The sequence below is a fragment of the Pteropus medius genome, unplaced genomic scaffold, assembly GCF_902729225.1.
Source record: "Pteropus medius unplaced genomic scaffold, Ma_sr-lr_union100, whole genome shotgun sequence".
NCBI classification, from domain to species: domain Eukaryota; kingdom Metazoa; phylum Chordata; class Mammalia; order Chiroptera; family Pteropodidae; genus Pteropus; species Pteropus medius.
Window position 1 is genome coordinate 5,787,624 of NW_024347790.1, and position 24,486 is coordinate 5,812,109.

The 24,486-nt window shown below is 35.5% G+C and overlaps 1 protein-coding gene and 1 pseudogene across 3 annotated transcripts in view; both read left to right on the top strand.

The window, feature by feature from the left end:
• PLXDC2 (plexin domain containing 2) overlaps nt 1-24,486 on the top strand; it is a 373,661-nt gene that overhangs the window by 179,838 nt on the left and 169,337 nt on the right. For all 3 annotated transcript variants that reach the window (XM_039877520.1, XM_039877519.1, XM_039877518.1), the window contains 2 exons: nt 8,407-8,553; nt 22,492-22,561. In XM_039877520.1, coding sequence (XP_039733454.1) covers nt 8,407-8,553; nt 22,492-22,561 — 217 coding nt within the window. The remainder of the gene's footprint in view (nt 1-8,406; nt 8,554-22,491; nt 22,562-24,486) is intronic.
• Nucleotides 18,215-18,333, top strand: LOC120614742 (uncharacterized; annotated as a pseudogene).

The window sequence follows — 24,486 nt, forward strand, 5'->3', positions numbered from 1 at the left end:
TAATCCAATAGGATTAGTGTCCTTATGAGAGGAGGGGGGAGGGGGACACCGGAGAACTTTCTGTCTCCACCATGTAAGGACACAGCAAGAAGATGGCCATCTACAAGCCAAGAAGAGAGCTCTCACTAAAACTAAATCAGCCAGAACCTTGACCTTGGACTTCTCAGCCTCCAGAACTGTGAGAACTAAATGTTTGTTGATTAAGCTCCCCAGTCTATGGTATTTTGTTATGGCAGCCTGAGCTAAGATATTATGTATATAGTATCCAAGCTTTGGCCCCATTTTGGATGCTAAATCTAGAACAGAAATATCCATCCTTTTAAATTATGGTGGTCTTTTTTTTTGGTTGTCAGGGCATTTTGAGGACTTCCACACAATTGTTGTTTCTTTCCAGCTGATTGGAAAAACACACCATACCAAGAATTTCAATGACACTAAAATTCAATGACATTAGAATGATTCCACATTTACCCATCACAATATATTGTGCATTTGAAAAGTAGTGCACACATATGCAAGACTTGTGATTTATGTACTTTGCACGATGGTCTCAGGATTCTTAAACCCCCTGCAACAAGTCTGTGAATATGCCCCTGATCTTGGGGCCAATTTACAGTTTATCAATGAGGATAATTAAGTACCTGTTAAAGCAGTACTGTACCCTACAGGTGCTATAACTAGCTACCTGTACTGGCTCTTCAAACTGTACACTTTTTTTCTGTTGGTGACCATCACTTAAACAAAGCAGAGGGTCTTCTGACCCACGCCTAGTAATTGCTTTCTGTTTGGCTTAGGGCTTTGGAATGTCAGAACCATAGTTGAAAGGCAGCTTAAGAGACAACCTAATTCAATTCCTTCTCATACAGAGTATGAGAACTTACAGTGGCCTTATCTAGAGGCGGAAACTGTACTTCAATGCAAATCTCCTTTAAGCTACATTATTTTAATGCTAATTTTGTGTTTTAATAGAAAGCTCATACGCATTTTAAAACTTTTCAATCACACATTTTTGTCAGGTTTTGGAGCCTCTGAAGATCCCTTCTAAGTTGGCAACATGCCTCTTCAGTGGTCACTGTTTGGGGGTCACTCTTCTGTATTTATAGAAGATAAACTGAGATGTTAATGATTCACTCAAGACTACCCCAGACTTTCTCTCTGGCCTCTTCTTTCTCACCACTCAGCCTGGGGATGATCTCCCAGGTTCATTCTTACATAGGTTAAAGGTTTCTACCAGAAGCAGATAAACCTATACTAGCAAATAGGTTCTGCTTCATTTAATAAATGAATCAACATAAACAGGTCTCACAGTGCCTGGAGATCTAGGCAGTCACGCAGTTGAACTGCAGAGCCTTGATTTTGTTATTTTGAAAGATCACAAATAAGTTATGTTGTGTTTCCTTGGCCATATAGTTTACCTCTCTGCATAGCACGAGAGATGATTGCTTCGGTGAGAGAGATCGTTACTGGAAAAATGGAAACTGTTTTATAATGGAAATATTGCTGGAATCCCAAATTTTGTGTTACACAGTAATCTGACCTCACAATAAATTCTCTCCCTCCCTCTGTCTCCTTCCCTTCCTCCCTCCTTCCCTCCCTCTCTCCTTTCTCTCTCTCTCTAACACACACACACACACACACACATGCACACATGCACACACACACACACCTAATCTTACATTCTTGGAGGTCACTTAATTAAACTTGTGAAGAATTAATAAAATAAATCATACCTATAAAGAGTCATAGACAAGATATAAGGGGATAGACAATCTGCAGTTAGATCAAGTATATAAAAATCTTTAGAGAAATAGTGAAGGTATGTGTAAAAGGTGAGCATAATGAGAATGGTCTGATATAATCAACGAGGGATAGAGAAATCGATTTTAAATCTTCTGATAAACTCAATTATATTCCGTGTAATTGTTCTTAGTGTCTGAGAGAGTATTTCTATAGTACTTGCTGGCATATACTAAAGGCCACTTGAAGGAAGTATGTAATCGTTTCTGTGGTGCTGAAATTGTGTGGAGCTAATTTAGTAATCCTTTATATTCTGTTTATAGACTTTTTGATTGTTTAAACACATTGGTCTAATGTGATTTATTGGAAACCCAGTGAAAGAAAGCTAAATACTATCAGTCACTTTTTTATTCATAGAAACACTTATATAACCTAAATATCTGCCCACACCACATTCCCTCCAGGTCACCTTCTTCTAATGTAGTTGGGAAGGGGGGTAGAATGCGGTTCCCACATCTCTTTGCGTGTAGTCTGCTCCACGTCTGGGAACCACCACTCGCTCTGCTGGGCTGCTCCTGCAGGTCCAGGAGGCCTTTCTCTGTGATTGTACCTCTGGCAGAAGAACTGCGTGTACAAGGAAGTTCATTCACACTTGCAGTCACTGTCATGAATTCAATGCATAACGGACTTCTCAAAGTGACAGAACTTATTAGTGACCAAGCCTGTGAGAACTGGAGATGAGGTCACCTGTCTGCAAATTTAATGTCTGAGATCACACCATTTTCCCTTCCCACCAGCCCTTCCCCGCCTTTACCCACGACTTTGTCAGAATGTAGCTATGCCTCTAGCACACTGCTTCTTTTTGAGAGACTAGAAAACATGTCTTAAAACTATGCCAGAAGATTATACTGAGATAACAACTAAAAGGAAAACCTGAGAGACCATTAAAAGTCTCTCTTAGAACTAGACTCGTAGCCATTGCTGAGATCCCATACATTCTATTAAAGTGTTTCTCCCTAAAAATGTGTTGTATCTTATACACATGAGATGAATGATTTCTATATAAATGAGTGAACAAAGATGATGTGGTGATGCTTCAATAAAATGCTTACAACAAAATCGTATTTTATAAAGATTCAAACTCTAATCTCTTGCTCGAAATTTAGTAGCAGTGGATATTTTCATATGTTTCTGTTAATGCGATTTCATTTGCAGTAGTAGTGGAAAAGATTGCACTCTATATTAATCAGGTCATCAGAGTTAGTATTAAAAAAAAAAGATTTAATGGAAATTTATATATCAGCTATTTCACAGAGCAATTTTAAGTTATTGACATTGAAACTCTGTGTTGGGTACAAGTATCTGATTTACAATATGACACGGAGTCTTTAAAGACTTTTGAAAGTATTTGTTATCGAAACTCTATATTAACTGTATATAACATTTTGTGGCTTTGAGTCTTCTGATATATGTTAGTGGTTTGATTCCAAGAATCAACAACTGATACTTTTAAGCATTTTCACATATTTTTCAATGCTTTATGTGAAGAAACACGAAGTGGTTATATATAATATATATTATAAAAAAGAATACAAATGAGGGATAAAAATAATTCCTCCAAATCCCATCACCTAGGAATAACCAATCAGTATATGGTAAATATCTTTGATCAATCAATCGATCTATCAAATCAGAGAGTATAAAGAGCTAGATAACAGAGTAGATAAATATATAGATTTATATTTAGATGGATGTAATTTCATAAAATTGGGACACACTTTGAGTACTATATTTGAGGAAAATAATGAATTCAACTTTGTATCTACTGGCCTTTGGTGACATGTATGCCATCTGCAGGCCACTAGTTTCAAACTTTTGCCTCAAAAGGTTCTCTTATTTAAAGTTGAAAATTTGGGTTGCTGCATATTGTTTAACACTACATTTCTATATTCAGATTTACTTATCGATTGCATGTTGTGAAGTATGATTCTCAACTTAGACTATTAATTAATTTTCATGGTTGATATCATTTTCACTCTGATTTATCACCGCAATAACTAAAATGTTCCATTTCTCTGAACATAATTTCCGTGGAGTCAGATCTCACCATCTAAAGCTTACTACAGCTTCTCCGTTCCTGGGACCACGTTGGATTCACCTCTTTTAAGAAAGTCTCTTTGTGGTATATTCCCTCTGTATTTGTATGTATCAGAAATCTGTTTCTTGTCTTCATACCTAAGTTACAACTTTGTTGGACCAACTTTTTTCTTTCAGTTTGCTGTACACATTGTTTCTTTCTACTGGATATTATGGAGAAATATTGGACTGTCCAAGGTTTTAACCTCCTTATAGATAACTCGTTTTGTCTTTTTAGATACTATAAGACTTCTTTTTTTAATCTGTGAGAAATCTCACCGGGAAATTTCTTAATACTCAAAATTCTATTGTAAATTTTCTCAAACATGGCATACAGATTAGTCTCGATTTCAGAAAAATTGTTCTAACATTTTAAAAATACTTTTCTATGCCAACTACATATATATACTCATTTTCTCTATAATTTATATAATTATCTGTCTTAGACATTTATTTCATCTTTCTTTTATATGTCATCCTGTGTACATTTCTCAAGACTGTTTTCTGTGACCTGACTAGTAATTTCATCATATTTGTTCTCTTGTTACTATTTATGAATTAATCTCTGTAATTTTTTCCTGAGTGCCACCAGTTCACTCTTTTTCTCTCTCTCTCTCTTTTTTTATTTTATTGTGTCCGTTGGTTTCTTGGATTAACATGATTTTTTATATCATAGAGAACTGTTTTTTAACTCTTTGTTTGTAAGGAGTTTAATGTACACAAGTAATACTTTAAAATAGCATTACCTTTAAATGCACTATATAGTCCTTGTGAAATGATTTGTATAAGAATGTAATATTTGGGGTATATATTAACAGCTGGAAGGAACCTTTGAAATTATAATATTTTTTCATTTATTATGAAACTATCTTTGAGAGGTAATCAGTTGATTCAATGCTAAATAACTTTACCTAAGAACTTCAGTTCACAATGAAATGAATTTAGAGTTCAGATGCTATTCCTGCATATTGGCAATATGAGGCATTCATAAAAATTATCCATCATAAAATCAACAGCCATGATAGAAGAGAAGACAACATTTGGGTTAGGAATTGCATAAACTGCATATTGCAAACTGGTTAGACTACAGTTAAAATGACTTTTTCCCTGTGTTTTTGGTGTATGTCCTCTGTTTGTTCACAGCTACATATTTCTAGGCATGTTTGAGAAGATGAATTTTTGGATTTATAGCTACCTACTGTGCCATCTCCTTTCAGTAACAGTTGGTTTCCTAAAAAACTGGCAACTAGACATATCACAGTAGTGTTTTATTTTATTTTGTACAGTGTTAGAAATAGTTTGCTTTTGAGAAGAAAAGGAAAATCTTTGTGCCTGAAGTGACTTTTGACAACTCTTAAGTACCATTACTCCTAGAAAATACAAGATGCGATTTCAATAATTTAATAGTGCCAAAATGTCACATTTTTGAGACAGCTATTTTATGACTTTCTGAATAACTGAGCCAAACACCTCTCCCTGGAATTCAACAACCTGTGCCTCTGAATTCCTTGGTAAACAATAAAGTGTCTTCCTCTTTGAATAAAAGTTGCCACGACAATTGGCAAGCACGAGTTGGAGAAATCAAACACCAGGCTCTAGTCTTTAGGTTTTCAATATTTTCAAAGATGTGATATTGTTTGGGACGACTCTGATTTTAGTCAAAATGAAGGTGTGTTTTCACATAGCCATATCGATTGTAATTAGGCAAACATATATTTTTGTAGATAATCCATCATTTAAACATAATGATATTCTTACTCTATATTAACTTCAAGACTATGTCTTGATTAGTTAGAGACTTAGGGATAAAAGTAAACACCAAAGTCATTTTAGATATGTCGATTGTAATAATTATGTTGAACTCTGTAGTGAAAGTTTGCAATTTTAAAGAGAATATCTATCTGGTAATTATATGGAAATGTGGCAGCATCATAGAACCTGTTACATAATTCAGCTGTAAATTATACCTCTGACCTTAGTGTTGCTAAACTCTTTATAATATTTCTAGGAATAGGGAAAAATTAAAATTTTTTACTTGAACTCATTGACAGTTTCCTTCAAAACCACCCTTTTATATGATTCATTGAAAAATTAAATGAATCATTACCATTTGTTATTCAGACTTGATGATTTCCGGCAGGTTAGATCCAAGTTTCCATTCCTGCTGTGTGATTAACTCTAATACCAGGATTGAACAGGAGATGTCGAATTTACAAATCTATGGATACAGTGACCTTATTCAGTGTTACTTAAATTAAGTCTCTTTCGTTTGTCAGTTACAGTTCTTTTATTGACAATTACCCAACTATAGGTGTTGTGACATTAAAAGAGACTGATTTATTCCAGGAGTAAGTCACACTGAGATGTACCTGATCAAGGATCTGTCTTTGCTCTGTGGTGACTGTAGTTACATCCTTGCTTGTTTCTCTTAGGCAGAGTTTCCTCATGGCATCTATGTAGTGACAGTAATTCCAACTCTCACACCTACACATCTCAGTAATAAAAATACGGGAAATCATCTCCTCGCAACCTAAACTCCTGGATGTCTCACTCGCCTTTCTCAGGCGTGTGCTCATGATGCCCACTTGCCCTTGTGGCCATTGGAATGACGTGTAGAATGGCTTGTGCCAATGTCAAGGAAGGTACCCGCCTCGGAAGCCTCCAGTTGTGAAGCACCGGACAACAGGGAGGAGTTGAATATGTGTTGGAGACACAGCCACATTGCTTCTTACCCTTCCAGAGCCCACGCATCAGTGTTTTAATCTTCTGGAAAGGAGTCTAGAAACCTCTAGGAAATCAAATGTCTCTTGGGCTGTGTGGAATATTATTCCTGCTTCTTTCTTTTCATCTCCTTTTTTCCTCCTTTCTCTGCAGAACTTTCTTATCTTTCATCATGGGTGTACATACAATTTGTATGTGATACTCAGAGTTTAATTGGAGTTTTACCTAGGGTACTTTTTTTTTTTTTTAATCTTGTCATTAACATTTAATCACTGTTCTCAAGATTTACATTTAGGGTCGTATTTTTTCTTTTAGTCATGCGGCAAAATCTATTTAGAATATTTCTTTCTTTTATGTAGTCAGTTTTATATATATATTTAACTTGATGACTTGTGAAAAGGTATGTGGGATTCTTGTTTTGATAGGATTTCAAGAATAATTGGTTTTTATTTAATTACCACTTAAATAATAGATTCATTAGAAAAAAAAAATTTACATTCCAAACTCTATTATTCATATCATAGACCCTCTATTCACTAAACATTGTTCTTACAGAACCCGAAAGTTTTAAATTTATTCTACCTAGCAGACTCTTCAAATTGATAAGCACAATTACATTTCATGGTAAAAAAAATTAATTGCAATTTGAATTAGTCAAGAATCATATGATTTTTCTGGGTGTTACCCAGCAAAAAAAAAAATGTCTCTTAAAACATTTAAATCTCTTCAGTGAGTGAGGAACTTGAAAACTAAAAGTTCTGTGACAGGCACCATGGTGATATCAATGAGAACAAAATAAAAGTAGAATTTAATAACCCAAATTTTAGAGTATTATCTCTAGTTCTAGGACCATTAACTGAAAACAGGCCCTAATATAGCCCTAGTTTTAAAGAAGAGAAATTTGAATTTGTTGCCACTCAATAGTAATTATAGTTCAGGTTTTCAGTAAATGGTTCCAAAAGTGACATTTTTTGTTTGGGCAGCAATTAGTGATTGCTAACATTTCTGCAGCACAAAGGCTATTGTACACAGAGTGTACCTTTTCCTCTAAGTTTTGTTTATTTAACAGTTTTTTCTAAAGAGGCTTATTAATTTAATATTTTTAAAAATCTAATTCACTTAGAGATTACTTAACTCCTTTGACTACTTTGAAGAATACTGACATTTCTAATTTCACAGCATCGTTTTTTGTTTGTATTTTAAGAATTCTTTTCTTTTGAGGGCTGGCTGTTTTTTTGTTTTGTTTTGTTTTGTTTTTTCCTTTTAATGGAACTCTGTCTATATAACTTTGTAAATTACATAAGTTGGTATATAGAGACTTAAATGGTTCTTTTTTTTCCAGTTCTATTGAGATATAATTGACATGTAGCATAGTGTAAGTTTAAAGTGTACAACATGTTGATTTGATACAATTATATATTGCAAAATGATTACCACCATAGCCTTAGCTAACACCCCCATTGCATCACGTAATTACCCATTTCTTCTTCGTGAGGAGAACATTTAAGATCTACTCTCTCAGCAACTTTCCAGTTTATAATACAGTATTAACTATCATGACCATGCTGGATAGGAGATCCCCAGAACTTATTTATTTGATAACTAGAAGGTTGTTCCCTTTGACCAACGTCTTCCCATATCCCCAAAACCCCAGCCCCTGGTAACCACCGTTCTATTCTCTGTTTCCATGAGTTCAGCTTTTTTAGATCCTACATATGAGAACATACAGTACTTGTCTTTCTCTGACTTAACTTCACTCAAGGTTCGTCTGTGCCCTCTGTTCTTGATGTGCATTATTCTCTATTATTACAGGAGGACACAGATCATAATTACTATACATCTCGAATATATGGTCCATCTGATTCTGCCAGCCGTGATCTGTGGGTGAACATAGACCAAATGGAAAAGGACAAAGTGAAGATTCATGGGATACTGTCCAACACTCATCGGCAAGCTGCAGTAAGTGCTTTGACATTTTGAAGGTTTTGTTTTTTATTTTCGCTGCAAGAAAATTTTTGCTCTGATTGGCACATCAACATTTTCAAGTATATTTGGTTCTGCAATTTAGATCAATAATTGCATATAAGATATGGAAACTGATTTATTTTGAGAAGCCACCATTAATTTAATTATTAATTAATTAAATAAATTAACCATTAATTTCCCTAATAAGAGGATGAGTTGCATATTCAAAGTTGAGATTGACCTGGATGATTTTCAGTTTTCTTATAACCTGCGAGTTCAGAGAACATTTTTCAGTTATATTTATTTGATATCTTCTGTTTTGCCTGGGTTTATTACTCTTGGTCTGAGAAAGATTTAACCAGAAATATTTATGATTCAGATAATATACATAGACAAAATTATGGATTTAAGCGACATTTGACATAAATGAAAAAAAATTAAATCCAAACATATTTTAAGCCTGATTTCATCATTTTCCAGCTGTGGTTCCTTAAACAAATAATATAACTATTCAGAGACACAGTTTTTGCGTCTATGTGTTGGGGACAACAAGGGACATTAATGCAGGCCTCACTTACCTTTCTTGGTCACTAATATCCTATCCTACTTGTTAGGCTGGATGCAATTGTGTAGTAGCTTTTCAGTACTTAAAACAATCCTAAGACTTAAATCCTACCATCCAGGTGTTGCAGACGAGAGAACTGAATCTTGGAAGCTTCAGGTAACCTACTGAAGGGATCCCCAGCTAGAAAGTGATAAATCGATTGATTGTCAACTCAAAATGTGTGTGTGTAAAATTCATCACACGTGGTTCTCAATAGTTTGTGCTAATCATTTTCTGATAAAGCGATTTAGTGTTGTTATCATAGATAACAGCCGTGATCTTACCATCGATGAAGTGGTGTCTGGTTCAGTCTAGTATGACTGAAAGCGCGAACAAAACAAATGTCACCTTTCAAGTGCTGTGCCATTATTGATATGTAGAGTCAGTGGCTGCAGTGATTTAAAGAGGCACTGATTTGACAAATGTAAAATATCAAACTTTGGGGCCACAGCCTTCATTGTATATAGGTAGACTTTCCTATTTCAGGAGGTCAACTTCTAACAGTTGAAATGGAAATTAATTATAACCCACCGTGATGACTTTTTGAATTTTCAGTATAGGGCACATGTTTTTTAGGCTGAGAAGCAAGCAAAGTAGTTACCTCTCTTGGCAGAGTTTTCCATATTTGAGCCACCCTAGCTGAGATGACAGATTTAGAAAGGATTCACTGCTGGATTTAAAACAGATCTTTAAAAGAAGAGAAAATGAGAAAGATTAGATTAGGACGATGTCTATCAGAAAGTTATTGCATTTGAAAATCTCCTCACTATATTACAGTGCCTAATGGTGTAAAATATACTTTGTAACAGTTTGAATGTTGCCATAGCCAACTGGAGATTCCTTGAAGTGGCCCAGGTCTGGTGTTGGCTACTGTGGGTGACGTCACTAGGCACGGAAAGGTCATCCATTAAAATGTTAGCTGATTTCTTCTTACACACTTACATCATCACCATCTCTTTCTCCTAGGTGAGACAGTTCGTGTGTTCTCTTTTTCCTTGAAGACTTTTTTTTTTGCCTTTGGAATTCAGAGTTTTGCTTGGTCGCCTTGTGACCTCGGTTCTCTAGTAGTTTTGAGAAAAATTAGGATGCTGCAACTGACTGATTTTTTCTTACCGTTAATGCGAGACTGACACCGTTGCTTTCAACACCAGAGATTGACCTTGACACAAATGGAAAGACTTGACTTTGTGCTGATAACTTATCTGGTGTTTCATGCGCTGATTTTTAAATATATATCATTGGCTTCCTCAGAATGGGTCAGATGAAGATAAAGGAGTGTCTGACTTGGAAGCATGAATTTTTTAAAAATATTTTTTCCTCCCCCACCATGATTTATAAATGTGGTCCAAACAACATTTTAGAATCTTAGATTAATATTCTAGAAAGAGGAGGAGGGTGGAAACAGAGTAAGACTTTTTCCTTTTCTCCATGAACAATAATATCTTATAATTTCAGGGCAGAATAAAACTGAGAAATCATTTAATTCACAGATTTCACATGCCAAAACACACTGCTTTCTCTTTCCTTTTATAATGTAAGTCACAGTTATTAGTATTTATGTTATATATGTATATATACAGTAATTTGATTACATGTTCTTTCAACTGTCCCCATTGTCCTTTTCTGTTGAAATCTGTCCATTGTCCTTTTTGGTTTAAATAACATTTCTTAAGTCATTATTGCAAAAGAAGCACATGTTCAAGCCTAGTTTACCTTTGACAGATTAAAGGAAGGAGCATATCTTCTTAGATAAAGTGGGAAAATATGCATAAGTCTCTACCATATTGCAAGCAATGAGCCAGACACTTTAGAGTCAACTACTGGTACTCATTTGGGTTTTTTGTCGTTTATTCAAAGTCGCACGGTTGTCAAGTTGCAGACCTAGAAGTTTCGGACAACAGACCTAGGAACCAGTCTATACCTGTTTCTTTTCCTCTGTGTGGACCTTTAAATGTCACAATTTTGAGATTTTCTTCTCTACTTATATATCATTATTTAATTCATTGCTGGGTACAAAGTTTGATTCCATAGCAGTCAAATTAGAATTATTCTGCCTTCGGAAAGTACAGTTTGTGAAATTCTGATGCACAACTTGGTAACACTGTCCTGGAGGAAGGAGTCCAGGGTTGTAGACATTATTAAACTATGGCTCCAAAACTCATTTTTTTGGATTCTGGCCTCTCCACATCTCAGTTTGATAACCTGGAAGAAGGGGAAAAAATGCCTGCCCTGCCTGCCTTGCCTACCTTCCAGTGCTATTTCAAGAGTAAAAAGGAAAAAATATGAAAGGATACTAAAAACATCAAATAAAAATGAGACTGTAAGTCATTGTTATTTGAGAGTCCTAATTCTTTACAACGAAAAAATAACCCTCAAATAAGTTATTTTCCTTGTACCCTGTAAGAGTCTCCCTGTATACATAGATAGGTAGATAGATGTATGTTTATATCTAGATTATATCTTTTTTTTTTTGGCCAAGAAATTGCCAATTCGCTCTTGCCAGACATAAACACACTTAGCTTTAAAAGTTTTATCTTTCTATATGTTGGTAGAAGATACACACACACACACACCACACACACACACATATATATCTTGCTATATATATATATATATATATATATATATATCACTCATATATATATATATATATACACACACACACATACATACATACAAGAAACCCCAGCAAAATGAATATAAAGGGCTCCCTGTCTTCTCTCTTTTATAACGCAAGTGAAGTTTTTGACGAAACTTGTAGTTTTTGATGTGATCATTTTAAAATTTAAAAATTGGACTGTTCTTGCTGAGGATCTTCAGGCCACTTGAATATATACAGAAACCTTCGTTTAAAAAATTTAAGTTTTCGAGAGGTTTTTTTTCCTAGGAAAATAATATTTTGACCAGCATCTCTGTCAGTCTTGCATTTGCATAGTGTTGGTGTCGGGAGAGCTAAATTTGGATGTCCATGGTGGCTTTAGTCAGTTGTTTGCTCATATCACGCAATTACCTTTTTTTCTGCGTATCAGAAATTCTGCCGATAAGTGCTTATTTTTCTGATTAACTCAAAAGGCAATTTAATTTGCTATCTCTAATAAGCTAATATTTAGCCCACACAATTCAGCCCAAGTTCTGTTCACAGTGTCTAACAATCAGCTGCTTTCATTTATTTTTATTTTTCTTTATTTTTCTGGTCGAATAAACTTGCTGCATTCTGTCCTCCTGGTTGCTTCATTTCAAGTGAGACAGCCTCAGTTCATCGACCTGCCCTTACTTGCCTTTGTTCATAGAATTTTCTTCTCATTTAATAAAAGACTGAGATGAGTTGTATCTGCACATGTCTAAAGTTTCTAGCTTAATTCTGGTTTAATTAATTTATTTTACTATTAATATTGTGCTCAAATCACTTCGCAATTTTGAGAATAATACTCTCTGTGCTGAATAAGTAAGGTATTATTTGAAGACCTTTTATGGTAAAGAAAGGCCTGCCTTTGTTCCATTCCAAAAGACCAAGGTGAGATTACAGTAACTGACTTCTGTTGCTCTAGGTGCCCAAGACATGAGCTGGTCCACCTGCCTCAAAGCCAGTCAATGCAGGAGAAGATCTCTTCCCTCTCCTGCTGATGGCATCAGCAACACAGATTAAACATTCCTTAGGCACATCTAAGATGCTGAATTTAGTAAATTCCTTTTGCTGATCTAGTTATGTAAATAGATGTATATTACTAATTATTTAAGCTACCCCAAAATCCCTCCTGAATCTAGGAATCAAATTTTCGACATGGGAGGGTCTTTGGAGGCCGTTGAAGATGGCAGCCTCATGAAGCCCACGGTGATCAGTTTTTATTCACGTAACGAGCCTTAGTTTTCCACAGCAAGAAGATACCTTCTCTTTTAAAAAATCATACTTGAGTTCATCATATTTCAATTCAGTTTAATCTCAATTCTCTATGTTGTGTCTTTAGTGGAGGATAGGCACCATTCTTTATATAAAATTAGAGTCAGGAGGTAATTTTATACATTCTTTGTTACCGGCGATGGCTATAAAATAATTCTAGATGGACAAATGTCTGTTCAGCTTTTTAAAGTCATCAGTGAGGCAAACATTTGAGCTTTCTATGAAACCCTCTTAGAAGATTTCACATTAACCTTTCATAGTCATAAATCTGTTTAAATAGGAGCCCACAGCTATGTCTCAGGTGGGATAAGTAAGTCCATTTATTTCTGTCTTTCATCTTAGATTCTCTTCTCCAACCAATTTTTGATCATATTTGCTGAGATCTCTTCATGAACCCATAACAGTGGTTAATTTTAGATAACATGATAACATGAGTGCAAAAGATTGTCCTCCTGAAGTTATTAAATGATTGAGCTTTCATATGACTCTTGCAAGGCAATATATTGTAACAGAAAAGTTAGTAAAATATAAATGGAATATAACATTCCTTAAGAGTGACAACAGCTAAAAGCAAGTTGGTTTAATTCTTGTGAAACATCTTAAATTATAGAAGATAAAAGACAAGACCCTTTGGAACGGAGATTTCCTCAACAAACGAGTATTTTAGTATTTTTTAAAAATATTTTATACCTATTTTCAATATTGTTATTTTTTATTTTTGTCTGTTTCTTCTTATCAAATTATAAACTGTCACTTACGTTGTAGATGATCACCCTGGGGAAATAGTCAAGATCTCCCACGGTTTGTTTATAAATTGACTTCCCCTCAGAACTTCTGCTGTGCCTGAGAGTCCAGCCCCCAGAAGTGAGTGTCTCTTTCTTTCTTTACTGAAGGTGCTCTGTTCACATGCCCGTGGGACTAGGAGTGAAACCCCTTGAGCCACTCTTAATTAATGATGAAGTGCCAGGAATTTCTTACCGTGCAGCAGCTTATCAGAGAAGAAACTCCAAGTAAGAGTCACTCCTAGTAAAGAAGCCAAGCTTAGGCACCCGAGTCCTGCTCCCAGACATGCTCACCTGTAGATATGTGTAGGGTGTCAGAAGGGAGCAGCTCTTGGAAGCTGTCAAGAGGCATCAATTTCTTTACCTTTTGAAAAGTCCAGAAGTTGGCAAATGTGGCAAAATGTTAACAATTGGTGAATCTGCATAAAATATTTAGGGGACTCTTCGTGTTATTTTTGTAACTTTAATTTGAAATTATTTCTGCATACAAAATTAAGAAAAGACAAGTTAGCAGAGGAGGATGAGGAGGTACAATTGAACTTGGCCTAATTTCAATTTCGACCTGTAATCAAGTTTTTGAATTATTTAGTCGCTCTTCCAATGTACTTTGCCTGTATTGAATTCCAAATCTCAACAGGTCTTTAGAGGGGCAGCTTGATAGTGTTTAAATATGTGGACTTAGACATGGGCTGCCTGGATTTGAGTCCCCACTTTGCCAACTACTAGCTAGGTGACACCGAGCATGTTATTTACTCTCGGTTCATCATTTTCCTCATCTGTAAAATGGGAATAACAGCACCTGCCTCCTAAGGTTGGCATTAGAATTAAATGATTTACCATTTGTACAGCGCTTAACTCAGTGACTGGCACAGTGTTACAGATGTCTGTTACATGAATACTAATAATCATCATGCAAATATTTAACCTAAAAACAGTCCCTTTCCACTGACAGGAAAGAAGGGAGGATGGATTGTAATTACCTGAGGCAAGGGAGGTGATTTTTGTCTTTCAAAAGACAAAAGATAAACTCATAGGAGTATTTTTCCAGCCCACCCTGTTTGAGGATCACTAGTCAAGGAAGTGAGTGACAAGAATGTCGTTGCCCTCAGGTGTACTAGGGCTGCGAAGAGGTTTTACAAATCGCGACGTTTAAAGGTGCTCGGCCAGCAGGTACTGACATGCTTCAGTTCCTGGAATGGAAAGTGTCAGGCCACGTGAGTGCTACCGAGCGAAGTGAGATGATGTTATCCAGAGTCAAGTCTATTTATCCTTTTAAGCCATTTCACGCTTGTCTAAGTCCTTACAGCAGTGGTTTTAGAGTTGCAAAGACCGTTTATATGACGTCAAGTCCTGCCGCTCAAAGCGGGGTCCCTGGGGCGTATCACCAGCCCTGAGAGCTTGTTAGAAACACTGAGTCTCAGCCCCTTTCCTCCCAGACCTACCACTTCAGAATCCGTGTTTTAACGACAAGCCTCAGTGCTTCCTCTGCACACCCTGCTTTGAGAAACCCGGCAGATGCCGCTGGCTTGTTTCTAGAGCAGTGTGAAAAGTACAGAAGTGGCTTCTTCTGGTTCTCACGCTCCCTCGCCTACCTTCCAAGGGTTTCTTTATAAAATCCTGTCGTACTTTCTCTGTGCCCTTGAACCACTTTTGCTTTGCACCCTGCCCGAATGGTAAATAGTCACCTAACTAATTTGAATAATTCTCAGAACACTCGAGTATACGCAAGCACTGTAAGCCAGGTGTTGGCTGGGAACCATGCAATGCGTGAGGTCAAAAGATACCATGATAATTCACTTAATCTCAAATTCACATGAGCGAGCATCAGGTAACTGCAAAACGTCTACCTTTTGTTTTCTAATTTATGAAGAATCCCATGCAGAGCATCATTCTACATGCAGGGTTAATGAAGTTCTCGGTTCTATTATGAAAAAAATGCTGAAGTGGTTAGAATTTCTAACTCAGATAATCAATTCAGTCAATGAGCTTTATATCTTAAAGGAGTAGCCAGCCCCTTGTCCATATATTTGCATATTGATTACCCCTTTCCATGAACATTTTGATCTTTTAATTAGGTTTCCATCGTTTCCAGTTACTGGATTAATGACCCATGTCCTGTTCACTCCTCCCAGGGTGTGAGCATTGGTTAAAATTCCATTTTATAAAAAACCCTACATGGTAAAAGCATTATGAATTATTCTGCCCACTGTAGCTATTTTATTTCTGGAATACACTCAGTTCATTTTTGGCCTGGAAGCAGGATCTTACTTCAGGGTTTATCAAAAGAAGTTTGCATTGCCGTCGTCCGCATGTATATGTCTCTCCATAGGCTATTTTCTCTCTTTAATAGTTGCTTGTTGTGGAAACCCGTCAATTAAAATTTTTCTCTCTCTATCTACATACACACACATGTGTATATACTCACATTTATATCCCTCTGCTATCTTTCAGTTTCTATTAACTTTGATAAGTGAAATGATTTCAGTTAAATAGGTGAATAAACCCATGAAAGGCAATTACCATTGAGAATTGTAAAAAAAAAGTTCTGGAAGTTTAGAAAATAAGTCCCCGGATCTGTCCTTGGAAGGTAAGAAATGGAAGCATCTGAACTCCAAATGTGCAAAAAAAAAAAAAAAAAAAATGGTTCAGGCTGTGCCAATCGCCCAGCGCGAAGGGACCTGCTGTGCGGCCATCAGGCCTCAGCGGGGCGTGGCTCGCTGTGGCTCCACCCAGCGTGGCGCCCAGTTAGTTCAGTCCCTGTGATCTCACGCTTTTCACCTGAGAAGACGGCTCTGTACTTTTTTCACATTTTGTCTCGTTCTGACTTTGGCCTCATGTGTTTTAAAGAAAGTCATTACATATACTAGGAACAAAAACATGAATGACTGACAGTATTAAGGGTTCCAGGCAGAAAGCACAGTACGGAAGGTCTGATTACACATGGGGAAAGAATTACTTGATATAGAAGAAGGGAGAGACAATGACATAGCGGTCAGGACTCAAAGTTTTGGAGTCAAACGTGTGGATTGAAATCCTGGCTCCACTACTTCTAGTGATTTGAAATTATTACTTATACTTTCTTTGTAAAGTCTTTTTAAAAATAATTTCAGGCTTATAAAAAAAAACTTTAAAATTATTTAAAGGGTTCCCATATACCTTTCACTCAGCTTCCTCAAATGTTATCACCTTTCATACTCATAGTATGATTAGCAATACCAAGAAATTAACATCGATTGGTACTATAATCTATAGGCCCTATTTATTCATATTTTGTGAATTGTCCCCAAACCATCCTTTTTTCTTATCCCAAATCCATTCCCCGAGCCACATCGCATTTATTTACCCCATCTCCTCGTCTCCTCCAATCTAGAGTCTCTCAGTCTTCCTCTGTCTTTGATGAACTTGATACTTATGAAGTGTACTAGCCAGTTATTTTGTACAATGTCCCTGATTTTTGTTTGTCTTCAAACCTTTGTTTCTTCATGAATAAATGCAGATCTCTGGTTTTTTTTTTTTGCAAAAATACGACAGCAATGGTATTTTTGTTCTTCATCGTGTATCATATCAGGAGGTACATGATGTCAGTATGTCTTGCCACTGGCGATGCTAACTTTGATCACTTGCTTAAGGTGATGTCTGCCAGATGTTGTTTCTTCACTGTAAAGTTACTATTTTTCCTTTTGTAATTATCAATATTTTTTGTAAGGTATGTTGTGACTATGCAAATATCCTGTTTCTCATCATACTTTCACCTAGTTTTAGCATTCATACTTGCTAAATATAGGGAAAATACTTAGCATAATACCTGGTATATTAAATGCTAACTCAATTCTCCTAACACTACTAAACACAGTACTTATAATTATTTAAATATTACAAAAATGAGTCCATTATAACATTGCTCAGAAACATAATATCTAATTGTGATATGATTCCATTAGAGAAGTAATTTGCCTACATTGGTAACGAGACAACATATATCAAATCATTTCTGGCTATTTATTAGGAATCAGAAGTTATTTTGTTTAGGAATCTAGTTTTAAGAAACTATTGCTGTGTTAAACATCTTCATGTACATGATATAATGTTAACTAACCATCACTGACTCAGTATTTATAAAGGTGCACATGTTATTTGATCATTTGTTCCTTAGAATAACCTTTAATGAAGTATCTTGACTTTACAGATGAGCAAACTGTGACTTGAAGAGGTTAAATGATTTATATGATCGCACAGCTTCTAAGTACCAAAGCTGGGATGTAATTTCAAGTCTCTCTGACTCCCAAACTGTGCCGTATTATTCAAAAATTAGGGAAGAAGCACAGAAATTTTAAAAATAATTCTCCATCTAGTTCCATGAAGAGAAGATAGGTCTACAGCCATGCTACTCTGAATAAGCCAGATACTGTCTGATCTTGGAAACTAAGCAGGGTCAGGCCTGGTTAGTGCTTGGATAGGAGACCACCTAAGAAGCCCAGGTGCTGTAGGCGTAAAAAATAAAAAATAAGGGATTGTAAGCTGACAAGGTCCTTGCAATCTGTGAGGTCAACCAGGGGTTGCTTCGCCTAAAAAAAAAAAGATGGTAGAACATGTGTCTTAGCAAAGTAGTAAGAGTGCAATAATATATTCTAAGCGCTTATAAATGAATGTGTTTTATTTGGACCTTACTCAGTTTCAAGAATGTTAGTCAATTGTTATGTGCATCTGGAAGAATATTCTATATACCAATTAAGAAATTAAATTTATTCAGTTATCTGTAAAAGTAACCTAATAAAAATGATCACTTAATCATTTTTATTTATTAAATATATAAATCTTACTGGAAATAGGATCACTTATTTAGGTATTTCGGATGAAAGCCAGTATCACTAGAAATATCCATTTAAGTAAAACAAAATGTAATTTTTCTCAAATTTTACAATTGCTGTCAAAGTTAATTCCTGGCATAAATAAATAAACTGAAAGTGATTTGACTTAAGATTTATTTGATCTACTTTTTTAAAGACGTAACACAAATCTCATTTTACTACTATTACTACTAATAATAATATCCCATATATTTGAATGCTTCAAAGTAAACATGAAATTATCTGAATAATTAAAAATAGAATATTAAATATATGTTTAGAAATTCATGATTAATACATGAATACACTCTTGAATAAATGGATACTCCCTATATTTTTTAGACCCTTTGCCATCATGATAACAGAAATTATTAAAAGTTTAGTTACTACCAGTTTTCTTCCTGCACTCTGCTTTCATCAGGATTATGATGAAATAAAGACTTGGGAAAACCAGAAACATGTATCTTTACTACTGCAAATAGGAAGCTGTCTTTAAAAAAAAAACAGTTTTCATTAACGATTTTTTAAAAAATTTAATGATGTTTTTAAAAAATAGTTTTGAGGATTATAAAATTGCCCACTCCAGATTCTTAACTCTTATTAAGCAGTTTTTGTTTTCAAGGTGTTACAGGCATTGACTAATTAATTTATCTTTGTAATGCCACTGAGAAATAGACAAACAAGTTAAACTGGAATAGTGTGTATTTAGGATTATAATTCTTGTGTAATTAGAAAAGAATTAGAAGAGATCACAATAATTAGTCAGAAAACAAATAGCAATAGACATAAGAAAAATACGTAAAAGAGGCAACAAGAGATGTGGTGCACGTAGAAATCTAGGAGTACAACCCTAGTTGAGTCCGATCGTCTGTCCCCACAGTCATTTCCCTTGCAGAACATTTGGTCCATGTCAAAAGGTTCTCAATATTTGGTCCTGTCCGGAAAGTCTGTGGAGATATCTGGTCCACGCCAGCCCATATTCCTGATCCCATGTGCCATTGCCAACTATGCTGCCGATGCAAGAAGAGTTGTTATTGCCATTACAGCCACAGCACAATTTTTGGACCAATAAAACATGAGGGCATTTTTTTATGCATTAGTTCCTTAAACCCAAAGTATGCATAAGTGCTATGGGCTGTTTGAACCCAGGGACATTTTCTAAGTTTGGACGTATTTGACAGGACCAATTATCAAGAGCCTTTTAGTGTGGACCAAATGTCTCCATGTTACGGATTATAATTTCATGGGGCATAATTTCATAATTTCATGGGGAGAGTGTAATGTGGTTTTAAAGGTTACAGTCATATATTGGCTCTACCTGTCATACATTTACACCAGGCCACCTGGGACCTATGAATATACTTCTACAAACTCTTCAAAGAATGTTTCGTAATTTTATCCTCGTCCACATGAAGAAGTGATACTCCCTTTGTCTCAAAATTATCATACCTCTCCTTTCAAATAGTTAATTCCTGTCCACAGAGTATAAGGAAGTGATAAATTCAGTTGATATTATTTATGGCACTCATGCTCTTTAAAATTTCACTTCTGAACTTTTATTTGGTATTTTGCCCAGACTCTTAATTAATTTATTATGTCTTCATATGACAATTTTCCTGAACCCTTTTCTTTTTTTACATTAGATATTTCTTAAGGGATAAGATCCAAGATAGGGTAATGTTCAAGGTATGGTAATTACACCATAGCCTCAATATTATGTTTGCTTTTATTTACAGTGGCTTTTTGTGACCATGTCAAAGATTGCTTTAGCCTTTCTGGTTGTAGAAGAGTCCTTTGCAGCATATACAGTGTGGGGTCATTTTTATTTTATTTACTCTTATTATGTAGATAAAGGAAGCCTAACTGATGACTGACGCAACAAGTCTCTCACACCTAACCGAAATAAACCTTCTTCCCGTATTCATCATCTCAGCGAGTGGAACTGTGGTCTACCAGCCACGCCGCTAGAAACTCATCTTGTATTCTAGACTGCCCTCCCTCACTCCCAGCCCTTATGTCCAGTTAATCACAGAGTCCTTTCAATTTCACTTTCTACATATATTTCGACCCTTTCCCTTCTGCTCCCATTCGCTCACATCTTCCCTGGCTAATGTCTGTAGTTCCTTTTAAAGAGTCAGTCTCAGGGCCATATCCTCTGAGTTTGGTGTCCTCTCCAGGTCCTTATTCTTCCCTTGCCTGGTCGCGTAGTTCAGTCCCCAACTTTTTCAGCATCAGGGACCGGTGCTCCTAAGAGAATCTAACGCCTGATGATCGAGGTGGAGCTGAGGCGGTGATGCTAGGGCTGGAAGCAAGGATGCTAAAAGGTTGTAAATTTACTCATGAGCATGGAAATAAATGACAATGATGGAGAACAACATACTCGACAGGTGCCTTTATAACATTATTTCTGACATCTTTGAGATATGTGATGTTGCCATTGAAGCTTTTATTGTAGGGTTATTAGTAACCACTCATTTTAGTTAGTGCCACGAAAACGGGTTTTGTTGTCCCATTAGTCAGCAAAAAATAAAAATGATGATAACCTTGTTCTGAGATGCAGCTTTCATTAAAAGGGAAGAAAATCTAATTGAAAGTCACTGGAAATTCTGAATGATTAATTTCATGCCAAATACGTTATTAGAAATCTCTGATGGATATAAAAAAGTAATCATTTACAAAATTGGAAGGAGCTAAATTCAATCTAGATATACTTCTATTTGTTTTAATTTGTGCATTGGGAGAAATATAATATAGAAATTGTTGAATTTTAACACAATAGCATTTTACTATGCATAGTTTATAATGCTGTTGGGCTCTAAACCAACTAATTAATTTCCCTCTGGATTCTTTTATTTCGGTGGATCACCTTTGTTATAACTCATTATTTTTCTTGTTTCTTGTCTAATAATACATCTGGTTTAAATTATTTCAATACAAAAAAATATAGGATTTTTTGTTTGTTTTGCTTTGTTTTATTTTATTTTGTTATTCTGCTATATATAATATATAATCACATAAAGTATATAATAATATATATAATATAATAATAATCTATTATATCTATAATCCAAGCTTCAGGCCCCTTTTCAGAAAAAAGAGGCAAAGTTTATGAACTTTCTTCCTAAGTCTCCCCAAGTTTTCTCTATACGAAGGATAAGTGACCAGCATTTTTTATTTGTTGACTGTGCTTGGAAAGTGAACATAACATACTGAATCTAGAGAGCTCTTTACATCTAAAAAATAAAAATATTTGCAGGTCTAGATCTGTAGGTGCAAGATATCTTGTTCCAATGAAACTGCCTTTTCATTATAAGATGTACAGAAAATAAATTGAATACATAATCATCTCAAAGAAAATCTTTTCATTTTTATGCAATAAAACTCGACAGATAACATGCCCTCTGTTTTGGGGAAGACTAATCAAACTAAAAAGAACCCCCAATAAAGTGCTCATCATGGCGACTGACCTGATTCTCAGTGAACATTTAAAAGGCAATGGTGACGTTAGAGAGAATAGGTTGATTCAGTGTGGAAACTTCCAGATTCCCTTCGTGCGTGAAGATCAAAACAACAGACTGTAACAGCCCAACTTGATTCTTTTCACAAACTTCAAACATTTAATTACCAGACAAAAAATATCTTTTATCATCATCCAAGATTCAGGTTTTAAAAGTCAACTACAATAATGGTGGTGTAAAGTAGAAGCATCTCTTTTTATTTTTTTTAAGTGGAGAGCCTTTCATATTACATTTACTATTATGCACATTATTGATTTTCTTTTCTGGTTGTTGTTCCTTGCAGAGAGTGAATCTGTCCTTCGATTTTCCATTTTACGGCCATTTTCTACGTGAAATCACTGTGGCAACAGGGGGTAAGTCATTTTCTACCCATTCACCCTAAATAATCTACAGTTTCGCTACAGTTATTAATTTTAATTTACCCCATATTTCAAGAGGGACATTTATTGGGAAAACAATTGAAAACCATTGTCTTCTATCACAAAGTCGTGGGCATAAATAAAACATAAGAAAGAGTGGTATAGCTATTGGAAGAACTTTTCAGCAAAAAAAAAAAAAAAGTATAGTTTTACATTAATTTTCGGCTTAGCTTCAGCGCCTCTGCTTTCCTGCTAAGTTTTCATTCATTTTCGGTAGCACGGTAAGACTGCATGACCAGAACTACAGCTAGAAGGAAAAGGTGCTTGAGAGGTATTTTTGTTTCCTCTTCGCGTATATCGTTGATAGATATATACACACACGTACATGACCTCATGCATGTACGTGAGCTTTCGATATTTGCTTTTTCCTTTAATGCCACCTGTGTTGACTGTGACCACTCATTTGAGAGTTTAAAAAAAAAAACACCGACATTCAGTTTGAATCCTTTTCATTTTATTTTTCTCCGCCAACTTTGGAGGTTAGTTTAGTGATGAGCATTATCCCGGAAAGGCAATTACCAGTCTTCATAGTATATCCCAGAAGTCAGAAATGTTTTAATACTTGTATACTACTGACAAAGACAAGCAAAATGCCAGAGAATAGCCCCGTGGGCCTGCAATGCATGTAGAGAGAGTAGAAGAATGAGAGGAAAACATAAAAATGGACGAGTGAGTACAGAAGTCAGTTAAAAGAAATCCACAGATGTGATTTTAAAAAGGCTGCAGAGTGCCCACGCTTAAAGCGCCATAGGCCAGAATCCCTTTCACTCACCTGGTCTTTCGGATGATATGGAAACCATACTGATCACTCTTGCCATAATTTAATATAAAACTTAGGAGATATGTGGAATTCAGAAAGAGATATATAATCAGAAATATCAGTGATTAAATGAAAGTTTGTTGGTCATCTACTGTGAGCAAGGTAAATAAAGCTCCCTCTGCCTTAGGAATATAAAATCTAGTGGACTGTGGGGAGTTCCTTAAAAAATACAAATGATGAAATATGGGTTTCCAGGGGTAGTGGAACTCAAGCATCTGTGATAATTCTTTAAGAATTTCTAGAGAAATTATCATGTAAGATGTTCCTTGAAGGCCGTCACAATTGCTGTGTTGTATAAGAACCAACAGTTGATCCTAGGGAGGGACGTCTTGAGTAAATATACAGAAGAGGAAATGGGTGTTCCGTTGGGGATAATAAATAGCTGAGTTTGAGTGAAATTGAGTATGGTCATGAAAAAATATGGCATGTTAAGATGAAGCAAGTAGGTTGGGGCAATTTTACATAATGCCTCAATGGCAGTTTGAGTCATTAGTCCTTAATTAGGTAAGTAATAAACTTGATGAAGATGAATCTAACCATTTGTGCAATGCCTTAAAGTATAAAAAAGACCTGAGTTAGTACATATAATTGAAGAATGTTGCAATAGTTTATGTGACAAATATTGTGAGCCTTGGTGATTCTGTGGCTTCAAACCAAGGGAGAAAAATGATGCTATGAACAAAAATTACAAACTCAAGCAGAAGAGCTAGTTTTAGAGAAAGCCAAAGTCATCCATTTTAAAACTATTAAATTTTGTGTAGAAAGGACTACATAAGTAAAATTCATACAAAGACTGTCTTTTTTGAGCTCACCATGTATTTCTGTGCTAGTATAGTGTCAGGATTTTCATAGGCATTTAATTAATGTGTTGAAAGAGTGAATGAAAAGGAGAAAGGTAAAATTAAAAGATGACCCCTATAAACCATGAGTTACATCATGTTCTCTCACATCTTTAAAGTATGATATAAACACTGCCATCTTAGAATATGGACATTCGTCATGTTTTCTGACCTTTAGGTTACCAAGGTTCTGCTGAATT